This window comes from Lonchura striata, chromosome 1 (genome assembly GCF_050655825.1).
Source record: "Lonchura striata isolate lonStrDom1 chromosome 1, ASM5065582v1, whole genome shotgun sequence".
Lineage (NCBI taxonomy): Eukaryota > Metazoa > Chordata > Aves > Passeriformes > Estrildidae > Lonchura > Lonchura striata.
Window position 1 is genome coordinate 16,123,905 of NC_140703.1, and position 12,179 is coordinate 16,136,083.

General features: G+C 45.6%; 1 protein-coding gene across 9 annotated transcripts in view; it reads right to left on the reverse strand.

Moving 5' to 3' along the window:
- The window catches only part of CD247 (CD247 molecule), a 61,390-nt gene that overhangs the window by 7,606 nt on the left and 41,605 nt on the right, over positions 1-12,179 (reverse strand). For 2 of the 9 annotated variants that reach the window (XM_021550101.3, XM_085590179.1), the window contains exons 2-7: positions 5,710-5,816; positions 4,464-4,517; positions 3,138-3,221; positions 2,452-2,487; positions 1,766-1,822; positions 489-527 (exon numbers count right to left, since the gene is read on the reverse strand). In XM_021550101.3, coding sequence (XP_021405776.1) covers positions 489-527; positions 1,766-1,822; positions 2,452-2,487; positions 3,138-3,221; positions 4,464-4,517; positions 5,710-5,816 — 377 coding nt within the window. Of the gene's footprint in view, positions 1-488; positions 531-1,765; positions 1,823-2,451; positions 2,488-3,137; positions 3,222-4,463; positions 4,518-5,709; positions 5,817-7,997; positions 8,930-9,925; positions 12,172-12,179 lie in introns of those variants that run through there. The other 7 variants (XM_085590166.1, XM_085590173.1, XM_085590186.1 and 4 more) reach the window with 6 other exon arrangements.

The window sequence follows — 12,179 nt, forward strand, 5'->3', positions numbered from 1 at the left end:
TACAGCAAATCATCCTAACTGGTTCTGCAGAGCTTTGGAGTACATTTTATTTGTGTATTATTAAGAGCTAACTGATGCTAGAATGAGCATCGATAATTAAATGAACAGACATGAAATAATGAACTTTGTTCTCTGGACTTCTCCTCTTCTATTTGGAAGGGAAAGCAGGTGTAGCTCTGGGTAAGTAAGTTGGCAGTGGGACCTGAGGTGGTTTCGAATCCTGGGAGACATCCCCTGACAGCTGTTGCAGTGGTGCCCAGTCCTTTCCCTGACAGCCTGCTCAGGTAAGGCAGCTGTGCCCTGTGTTGTGCATCCCAGAGCAGGGGTAGCTGGGGCTTCCAAGAGTTAGGAATTAGTGAGATACCTGATCCCTGCTTGGGAAACTTCCAGCTGCCTTTCACTTCTCTGTGCCTCCCCCACAGTGCCATTGGATATCCAGCCACTCAGGAGGACAGGTGAGGGGAGCAGCTGTGGGAGGTGGCACCTACCTGGTAGAGACCTTCATTGCCTTTGCCTCGCCGCCTCTGCTGCTTTGGGAAAATAAAACAAGCATAGACTGATTAATGGGTGTTTTCCTGATTATGCAAAAAGAAAGAAGCCCCTGAGTTCCCCCATGCTGAGGGTGTACAGGATGTACCAGCTGTGCATGGCCTGGACTCTGCTCTGCACAGGAAAGTACCTGGTAAGTCTGGACCAACCCAGACATGCTGCAAGGGCTGTTAAGGAGAAAATAGAGAGGATAGGAAATAAAAGCAAATTGGTTTCGTTTGCTGACATATTTTCCTGTCATACGGTTAGAATGTTGCTATTTCTTTGATTCACTGTATATATAGAGATTTGGCAGCATTTCTGTCGACACTGATTATTTAGTATTAGATTGCATCACAAATGTGTCAAGGAGTAGTGCTTGTTACAGTTAAAATTGCAGCAAGCTATTAAATGATCATATATTTTGAATGGCACAAGGGCTTTGGTGTTCTTGTCCCTCCAGAAATGGAAACATTCAAAAAACATGGTGCAACTTTATAGCCCCATAGCTCATAGACAGAGCTTGACTCTGGCAGAGGAGCATTAGAATAAAAAGGGGAAGAGATCAAATGTTGGTGTTGCTTCAGCATTTCTGAACACTAAACTTTGTTTTGAAATGCCCCTTTTTTCATGTGTCAGAAGAAAATGAAAGGTATATATATATATATATATATATATATATATATATATATATGAATGAATGACACTTTGACATAAAATAGAACCTGTGTAGGTCAGAGCAATTTTTCATTTTGCCATAAACAAGCATCCCCAGATGGTTTGTTTTTGACACAAGCCCTCTTCCCCCAGCAGTTTGTGCACTGAGCTAAAAACTCTCCTTCTGCTGTAGCTGGAGATGTGACTGATGTGTGCCTTCTTAAACATTTGAGAGCAGAGCTGTGGGAAGGAGGACGTTCCCCCTATTCCTTGTCTGAAGTCAGGCACAAGGAGGGGCTGTCACTTGCTCTCCTGATCCTGGAACACCAGCCAGCCTCAGCAGCCCGTGGAGGAGAAACCATAAACCTGCAGCTCCAAACTGCTCTGGAGAAACATGCCTCAAAATCCTCCAGCGCTGCTGGACCATTGCAGCACTGGACACCAGATCTTCCTCCAGCTGTTCCTCACTCATCTCACACCCTCAGTCCCTCCAGCCAGGGCAGCCTTCAGGGGTTTTCTGGCCAAATGCTGAAATGTTTTCTGTTGCCATGTTTTCACCAGGAAGGAAAGTAAGACTCACCTCTCCCTTCATTCCAATCTCACTGTATGCCTCACCCATCTTGTCCTTCTGCAGTGCCTGCAGGCAGAGAGGGAAAAAGAGTCAGTGTGACAGTAGAAAAGCCAAGGCAGCCCCTGGGTAGCCACATTTAAAACCAACTGAACTCGGAGTCTCATTCAATAGCAGCAAAGGTCTTGGAAACAAGCTCATTTCTCTAACACCAAAGACCCAAGTTAAGACATGAGAATCAACATTCCTGTATCTGTGCTTTGGAGCACAGACCACCACATTTAGCCAGAGTCAAATCAATTCCATCAAGAGGTTCCTAAACAGCCCCTCTTAGATGCATTGGTATTTGGCCTTTGCCAGAGAGCAGGCACAGGGCTGGAGTCCCTGCACAGGAAATACTGCAGCAGCAATCACATGGGATGAAGGGTGGTTAGTCACTAGCATTAGGCATTAGCAGGTATCTTGATCCAAGTTCTTTTCCACATCTCCCCAGTGTTTTTCTCCTGTCCCTCAGAAGTGAGCAGAAATTTTCTAGCAAAAACAGAGAGTCTGGGGGGAAGAGTTGGGTGGAAGGGAAGAGAAGTCTGGAAAAGCAGCTATTGAGTTTTGAACCAGAGTTGAAATTGAGTGGCCTATGAAAGAATCTCCTGTTCCCAGCCATCCCTCCCTCCTTCCTCCCTCCAGAGTGCTCTACTCACAGTGTAGACAGTGTCCTGAGGGTTCTTTCTCCTCTGCTGTAAAACAGAAGAAAAAAGTTGGTCATACATTGCATTACCAGTATCCTCCACCACCTTTTATGTGCTTATGCATTTGCTCCATGGCACAGCTGCTGCTCTACGAACTTCCCCTGCCCATTCCAGTCCATCCTGCCTCCACCCATAGGGCTCTGTTCAAACAACTTGTTCTGGGAAAAATTTATTTCACTTCAGCAATTGGTAGAACTTAGTTCTTCTCTGCTCACCCCCCTACAGCTGTCACCTACTGATGCAGGAGGTTTTCCCTCCCTTTTCCTTTGAAAGTGATGGGCTCTGCAGCAGAAGGGGTTGTTTTGGCTGCTGCTCTGCTTTGTGGGCGCTTGTTTGATGGCATCAGAGGCAGCGAGCTCTGTGAAACACCCACTGCTGCCGGGCCTCCTCCGCATCCGCCCCGGGCCCGGGTGTCACTTCCCAGCCCGGGTGGCTGCGAGCTCCCAGCCGAGCAGGGGGCAGAGATCAAGGGGAGGGGGAGCTCGGCTGCTGCCCCCCGCGCCGCCCGGGTTACGACACAGATCGCGTCGTTCCCTCCCCAGGAAGGCGCTGGGGTGGCTGCCTGTGTGAGCAGTGCTGTGACACGGCGTGGGAGGCACCAGATCAAAGGCAGAGGTGCACATGTGCGTGGAGGTTACCTGGTGTCTCCCGCCCAGCTCGGGGTCTGCTCCTCGCTTTCCTCCCAGAACATCGTAATCGTCTCTGTGCGTGCGGGAGAGTTTCTGAAACGGGAGAGCGAAAGCACTGGATGGACACCGTGATAATGAGATCATAACAGATCTTAACCAGAAAAGAAAGGGAACCCAGCTCAGCTCACAAGGACTATCGCTGAACTAGAAATTCTTTTTACTCCCTAATGCAACCATCAACAACATCTACATTTTAGCCATGGAAATGGCACAAAACTGCTAGCTGTTGCATTAAGAACCTTTCCTAAGTGGAAATGAGTTGAATACTAAAGAGCATTGATGGGGAGGGTCTCTTGACTTTGATGCTTTCTCTCCCACTGAAGAGCGAAGATCCACGAACTTCATTTTTCTTGCAGAGCTGGTCATCTAAATCTGCATCAAGGAGCTACAGAAATTTTATGCCCAACACAATTCTTAGCTAGGAAAAGTTACCTTGGACAAGGGCAAAAGAGAGACTTCAGGTCAAAATAACACAGCTGCATGAGTGCTACTTGAAAGGTGATGGGCTACACTTAAACTGAAAAGAAATTGCATTAGTGTTCAGACATTACGGAGTTAAACAGAATTCATCACAGGATGTGGCTATGGTCAAAAGTGTGAGAAAAAAAATTAAAAGACAGCTAGACACAGCAAAAATAGCTAGAGTTTAATGCTGCCATGAGTGAGCAATTTAGTGAGGAGACTCAGGCAGGATCTTGCCTCTGTCCTCTTTCACTGCCTAAAGATGCTGCCCATGGTCAGGGCACATCTCTGGTATGATTTGGTACAACAGCGCTTGCTGTGGGGCAATGGGAAGGCTTGGGAATGGAGGCACAGGGGCTGTGGTGGCTCAGGGCTCACACACTTGAGAGTGGAAGAGCTGCAGGTGCAAAGTCAGCACCACAGCATTCCTTGGCATTTGCCCAGCCCACATCAAGTGGCAGCAGCAACAGGGGCAGTGCCTGCACACACACCCAGAACTCTCACAGGCCTGTTTGTTCTATGGGACAGCACAAAAAACAGTCTGGGCTCCTGCCAACCGAGAGTTCAGTGGGCCAAATCAGGAACCAACAGCCCAAAGAGCTCTCCAGAATCTGGCCAGAGGGGTGACACCAGAAGCTGTCCCTACAAGGTTTTACCTTTCCTCCTTACAGCTGCCATGCTGCACACACGTACAACCTACTCATTAGTTGGCTCATCCAAAGCTTTTCTGACCAGCAGGCAATTCATTGTCTGAGTGCCCCAAAAGGTCTGTCTGGATGGTAGATTAGAAAACAAAGACCAGCAGTTACTCACATTGTACACATCATCCTGGCCTGGTCGCAGCTGTGGTTCAGGGGGCTGGCTGAGCTGGAAGAGAGACCATTCCATCAGCAGAGACACAGTGGTTCCCCTCAGTCCTTTCATTCCCTCTCCCCTACAGTTACTCCTATCAGAAACAGGGCAAGCCACAAGCAGCTCCCTGTGTGGCTACAGGCAATGCAAACCCCTGCTGCAGCAGCACTTTTATCCACACAGCAGCCTGCCCTCAGCAGCCAAGCCATTTTATTTCACATAACACCAGCTCACAAACGTCTGAGTTTGTTCCCTACATGCTTGCCCTCCTCAGATTTTGTCTCTCCATCCTCTTCCTGTCATAATCTTGTGCCTCCCTGGGACATCGGTTCTCCAGCTGCCTGCAAAGTTGTTTGGCTTCCTGCAGGGAATCCCTGCACCCCTCAGGAGCAGCACTTGGCTTGCAGGGTTCTGGTGCCACCCCAATAAGTTGATGTGAGTGGCAGCTAACAAAGAGGTAAAGGATTATCCCTTCTGTAGCTGCTCTATGGCTCAGCTGCTCACAATACTCATGAGAAATCAATTGCTAAGCCAAAATTTTGAGTAAAAAGACAGTTTTGGGTCAATAAGAGCAGCTACTTTGTGTTGTAGTGTTTAAAGAAAAACCCTGCCAAACTACATTCTGTATTGATTTACTCTTTTTGAGTTATTACCACATTGAATTCTTTATTAAAAGTAACCTTATAGCTCAGTCTATATTTAGGCATAGAATCATGTTTGCAGCAATTACACAAGTCCTTTCCTGTGATTGTTTGAGTTGTTTGCATTGTCACACTCATAGTATCAAAGATGTCTGGATTGTTGGGACATTTTAATAAATCTTTAACAAGCTTGCCATTTTCCCTGAATTTTCTGTATCCCCTCCTCTCTTTCCAAAGACAAAGCAGGAGAAAAAAACCCACTTTACTCTTGATCAGTCACTTCCCATCTACAAAATCCAGAATCTCTGATGTATCCATAAGTGCAACATCAAAATTCTCTCATATACTCTTCCCCCCTCCATTCATGAACTTTTGGAAAGAACTGCTTTAGGTTGCTCAAGTGGATGGTAGAGAGGTGGGGGAAAAAAGAAAAAAAGAAAGAAATAAAGCAAAAGAATAGAAAGGTTGCATTCTAAGAGATGATTCTCCTCCACTCCCACTTTCCAGCCCAGCTCAACTACTTTACACCACCAAATCCAAATGCATCTGTGTTGGGTTAGACTGACCTTTGCCTTCACAAAAAGGGCTGTCATGACCACTGCATAAATGAAGAGGAATCCATCCAGCATGTAGCAGAGCCTGGGATCTGTGAGGCCAAGAACTGATGCAGCATCTGCACAAAAATACCAGATACATCAGCAAACAAAGTCATTTATGTCACTGGATGCTTGGCAGCATAAATGTGGCAGTGCTGCATAGCACTCCATGGAAAAATTATAGCCAGTGTGAGGGCAACACTGCTGCTTTGCAAAGGAGATGGAATTCTGAATATAAGAATTATAGGATTAATCTGGTCAAAAAGGACCAGCCTTCTCTCTAAACAAGTTCAGTTAAACCAGACTGTGCAGGACCTCAGCTAGCTGAGAGTATCTCTGGGGACAGAGAAGTTTGCAAGCTCCCCCAACCAAAACAGGATGTTTATTTTCTGGGCAAACCCAGCAGCTTCTCCTGCAGGGATTCATGACTGGGCCTGGTTAAGGCTTCCTTCATCAAGTGTGTGTGAGAAAATATATTGTTTGGACAAAATTTTAGGGTAGGGCTTCTCAATTCTGCATTAAATGTAAAAGATTGACACTATCACATTCAATGCTCCAAGAGTAACTTGAACCCATTGCCCCTCATGTTTTCAATGTGACTCCTAAAAAGGGAGTCTCCATCTTTTCAGCCACCCTTTAAATATTTATACACTGACCACATCCAGCAGGACACCTTAATACTGTTGGGTTTCAGCAGATAAACCTGATAAAACTGCCCCTGTATCAGTTAATAAGGATGTAGAAAATTCACAAAGTATAGCTAAAGAAATCAAAGGTTAAGCAACTGTAGATCCAATATGCATCTCCAGGTCCATCCCCCAAGGAAAAGCTGTATTGCACAGTTATATAAAAATCCAAACAAACAAACACCTTAAAATTAATCTGAGTTGTGCTTTGTGCAGATTTGGAGGGACTTCAAAAGAGGAAGACAAAAATTGCCAATAACCTGAAAAGCCCTTTGATGAAGATAAACAATCACTGTTCCCTCTGACAGCCTCACACACCCAGAAAAAATACCACAGAGTAGATTTGTTTGTTTGTCTGAACTAGGAGTTTACATTAATTTTTTTCCTAAATCATGCATTTAGAAACAAATCCATGGAAATAAATTGAGATCCTATATGGTTTTTCTTCTTCCCCCTCTTTTTCTGTCATTTAAAAAATATGGTTCAAACACTTTATGAAAAATATCCTTCACCACATTTCCTCAGGACTATAAAATTTCATATATATGGGGTAAACAGAGACAGAGAGATTACATTATTTGCCCAACATTGTATATAAAACCAACAAACAAGCTGAAATTACCTTCCCAGAGATTTTCTTCTAAACAGTTCACAGGACAATATTTTACACTAGCCTGGAGGCATCTGAGATGCTACTGAAGGCAGCATTTTTGTGTACTCTTTGGGTGTCCTGGCCCTGAATCCCCTCTCCTTGTACCAAAGCCAGGCACATTCACAAAATCATCTCAAATCCAATATTTCTCCAGCACTAATAAAATCCCCAGACCAGGAGGAGACGAAGCAGGAGACATAGAGTACTGTGGAGGAGATGTCAAGAGTGTAGAGGATTTAGCTGTGGCAAGTGCCAGCCGTTGTCAACCTTGGCTGACTCTGCAGAGCCAACCAAGTGCCTGCATGGTGCCTGTGTGGGGCAGCCCGGCCTCCAGCATCCCAGGCAGTGGATTAAAGCTGTTCAGTGAGGGAAGGCCTGCTGCTCTGGCTTGGACTGTTCCTGGAAAAACATGTTTTGAGACTATGACAAAGTCCAATGTTTAGAAAAAAAAACAATAAAATGAATAGAGTTATTAGGGTGGGAAAAGACCTCAGATATCATCAAGTTCAACCTTCAGCCAAATACCACCATGCCCACTGAACCACACTGTGAATTGTCACATCTAGTAATTCTTTAAACACTTCCAGGGATGGTGACTCCACCATTTCCCTGGGGAGCCTGTCTCAATGCTTAACAACCCTTTCAGTGCAGAAAAATTTCCTCATATCCAACCTCGTGCAGCTGGAAGCTCCCTCCCCTTGTCCTATCAGTTACTTTGTGTTATTTCCTTCCTTAATACGTTTGACTTCTGTATTCTTAAACAATACAAAACAAAATGTACAAAGCACTTTCTAAATAATAACCTTTGAAACAGGGTTCTGGATTAGAAAACGAGAGAGAGAAAAAAGGTACAAAGCCTATTGAAAGAAAGGTCAAAGAGATAGGAAGCACAATGAACAAGTGGCAGTTAAAACAGTTACCATCCATTCAGGTGAACAGGACCAGTTTAGGTTTTTAAATTGCCAGAGGAGGGGTTCTTGCCTCTTCAAAACAGTCCAGTCCCTTAGGGCACCACCAAATTGCACTTTCTGTCCCTCATCAGCCATGGTCTGAGGGCTGAGGCCAAGGTCACAGCAGATGAGCTGATGATGGGAGCTGGGCAAAGCAAAATGCACCAGGCCTGAGGGAGCAGTCACACTCAGCTGCCTCACACAGAGCAAAGCACAAATAGCAAATATTTCACTGATTATTCCCACTCTGTTAACCTCACAGGTTACCCAGTGCCTACTGGGAGTTGCACAGCATCTTTCCAATAGCCACATACCAGAACTGAGAGGAGACAGTCCCTGAGTAGAGCACTGCCCTACTTCAGGTTTTCAGCCCTCCTCAATCCCAGTTGCCTACACCTGGAGCTCTGTCTGCAGCTGTGCTTCCTCCCCTGAGAAGTTTCTTCCCAGCACCTCCTCCTTCCAAAGCCGGGACTTTTGTTCCCCCCTTTACTCTGCTCCCACCAAGCAATGCAGCCCTGCTCTCCTCTGTGCCTGGCCAGTCTCTCCTGCTGCTGCAGGTCCTGGCACTCCCACATCTGGACACGAGGCGGGCATCTCCCTCATCCTGCTCCACACTCACACCCCCAGAGCAGCTCTGCCAGCACCTCTGCAACAACTCCCTGTGGCCTTTTACATTCTGAAGCACAGATGAAGAAACAAAAAAAAAAAAAAAAAAAAAAAGGCAATTCAGAACTGCTGCGGACAAGCAAGTGAGAAAAAGCCAGTGGTGAGAGGCCAAGAGCAGCCCCAGGAGCCCAAGGCAGAGGAAGCCTGGGGCCGGCGAGGGTGGCTGCGCTGCGGGCGCCCGCCTCGAGAGCCCTGCGTGGTTTCACAGAGTTTCAAGCCCCTGGCTCAGGCCCAGCACCAGCACTCCTGCACAGGGCAGCAAGCTCAGCTTCAGCTGCTCCAGTCCTGGGGAGACACAGGGAGTCCCAGAACCCACATCCAGACACAGTTGCCCTGCTCCAAAGCATGACATGAGGGAGGGATGCTGCACCCCAAAGCTGGCTGGGGTCCTATCTACAGGGCTGGCCCAATGCAGCCAGTACCAATGGGGAGCAGCTGAACTGAATCACTGGAATATGGCCTGGACCCTTGAAACGTGCCAGAACATTTATTTTAAATAGGATTTTCCTCCTCCGATGTTTTAGTATGCATCTGGATTGGGTTAGACCATGATTCCTGATAATAATTTGAGAAATACAGACCGTAAAAGCTGAATTACTTGTAAATCCAAATCACATCTGTCTACCATAAATTTTTTTCTCTCCCATGAGCCTTATTAAGTGATTAATTTAAGGGTTTTACTTTTAGGGGTTAACAAAATACAGTAACACAGCTGTGAATGAAGTTTTTTATCTTCCTGGAAATCGAGTTTCTCAGTGAAGCCCATGAAAACTAATGCCAGCACAAGAGATTTATTGATACAACTGTAGTTACATACAAAGGCAGATCCTGCAGGGCCTTCTCTCTACAGCCCAGGGCTGCCACAGCTGCTTGCTGGGCAGTTTTTCTCACCCACCACCATCTTCCACCAGCAGTGATCCCTGTTGCTCTGGATGATGCTGGGTGTGATGGGTCTTGCCTCACTGCTGCTGTCTGAGACCAAAATTCTAACCCCAAGAGAGCTCCCTGGGCTTAGGGCAGAATGATGAGAGAGATGAGTACCCTGCATAGTGCTTCACTGCAAGTGTACCCAGGCCTGCAGCTGAAAGGACAGCCCAGACGAAATGCCTACAAGTTAGCCAACTAAAATTATTACAGATTGTCCTGTTCATAAAGAATATATCTGTCATGGGGTTTGTTTATATTTATATATTTCTATGGGTTTTACTCATAGATAGAAACAACAAACAAACCTGTGACCATCCAGGGCTGAAGAAGCCGATGCCAATTTTCCTTAACTTGGCAGAAGGTAGAATCTCAGTTTGTCATCAATATTCCATCACATATTTGTGAAACACAGCATGGCCCAAAGCAAAGCTCATGCCCTTGAAGTTCATCATTAGAGTTCGTTGTTGTTGGAGGAAACTGCTGATATGATCAGGATTCAGGTTACAAGACCAAATGTTGAGCAGCCCAAATAGTTACATTTAGAAAGGAAAGTATTTTAGACCATTAACTTCCAATTTTTTACACCAATGAATGTCAGCCCCATGGAAAGTCAAAGTAAAGTACTTTAGGATTCTTGTGAGCCCTTTGCACTCCTTTTAGGATCTCTTTCAGGGAGGCACTAACACAAAGTTAAAAAAATTTCAAGTTTCCCTCTGATTAATTTGGAAGAAATAGAGTCAAAAGAAGGAAAATATTATAATGCCAAAAAGGGCTAAATTCCTGCCCATGGCAGGTGGTTTGGAACTAGATGACCTTTAAGGTCCTGTCCAACCCAAATTTTTCTATGATTCTATGATTTTCTAGCACATCATGGAATAAAGACTCTAATAAAGAAGTACAGGATACTGTAACAGGAGCAAGCCAAGTAGATCTCCAGCTGCTGTTTGATATGTGGGAAGAAGAAACATATCTGCCTTTTCAGTCTGAAGGGGAAGAAGATTAACTTTAAATATATAATTAAATAATGCAGCCTTTCACCCTCCAAATCCTTCCAGAGCTTTGTCAGAAACAGAAAGGAGGGGAGTGCCTTGCTCATCTCTGGAAGGGGACTCCTTGCTTCATCAAAACAGTCAGTCATTCTCAGAAAAAGCAACTGCTTTCACTTCTCACTTTAGCAAGGACTCGTGCAAAGGGCTTTCCTGAAGCAAGCCTGATGTTACCTCCTAGAAACAGCAAACCATGCATGGGGCAAATGCAAACATGGATATCCAACAAGCCAGGCTCACAGCTGAAAGCTGTGCAGCTCTTTCAGTTTTTGTACGGGGTTTAGATTAGGCACAAGTGCTTTTACTAGACCCATCTTCATCAGGGACATCAAAAGTTTAATCCAGTTAATGCAAAAGGTGTTCCCTGCTGTAAATTTTCTAGTGTCTAATTCCATCTGGTGTTATGTGTACAAAGAGGCAAGAATTATTATTCAAATGCTTCTCGGTCACTTAGCCTTTCCCTTGCCCTACCAACTCTGCCCCACAGCAGTAACTCACCCCAGACTGATTTACTATCAGGTCACCTTTTCATTCCAGCTCCTACAACCCCATGCACATGATGGAGGACCCCATAAAAGAATTGAGCCTCCTTGTCTCCTTGGGAATCCCAAAGAGACTTCACAGCTGCAAGGCTGAAGGAAGAGACACTGAGTCAGGCACAAGATGCTGCTGATCACAATCAGATGTGTCTCTCTGCTCAGTGAGCACTGAGTGGCAGACATTTCCCTAAGTACTTTAAATTAGCGGTTTTAAGTTAGACTTTACAGCTAGCTCACAGCTCATGGCTCCAGCAATCAAATATATTGATAACATGAAGAACAATTCCCAACCAGGAGATTTATAAGGCATTCCCAGTCACTTTTATCCTAGTTTCAAATTTCCAAAAGTCATTAAGCCCAGGTGGGCTGTCCCACCTGGTGGGAAATGATGGAAACCGAATGCAGAGATGCACAGGGCCAGCAAGAGCCTCACCAGGGTTGGTGTCCCAGCCTGAGCTTGGTTGCAACTGCCTTGATTTGCTGCAAGCAGAGCAGTAAAGAATCCCTCACAAGAACACAAGCTAAGGGTGGAGCTGCTGGAGGAGAATTGCAGCTGTGAGGCCATTTACAGAGAACAGCCAGCCCATGAGACATTCCTTCCCCTGCAGCCAACATGCACCAAAGCTGGGACAATGACAGGAGCCATCCCTGATGTATGGTCAAAGCCATCCTGGACACTCATCACAGCTAATCCTACTGGTATCAAATCAGGGTTTTTTTCCCCCATTTTCTGGGATCAATTTCCACCTGAACTCACCGACAGCACCAGATCTAACCAGTGCCAAAAGAACCAGAGTAAGGGACACCAAACCCCCAGCAATGAAAGCCATCCACTTTTCTAGGTTAAGTTCATAGCCACACTTTTCAAAATCCAGGTAGCTGTCACTCAAGACTTTCAAAATGCTTTTCATACAATGTTTTTCAGTGGATAAATGACTGAATCACAGGCAAGGTAGACATGTAAGTTAGAAAAG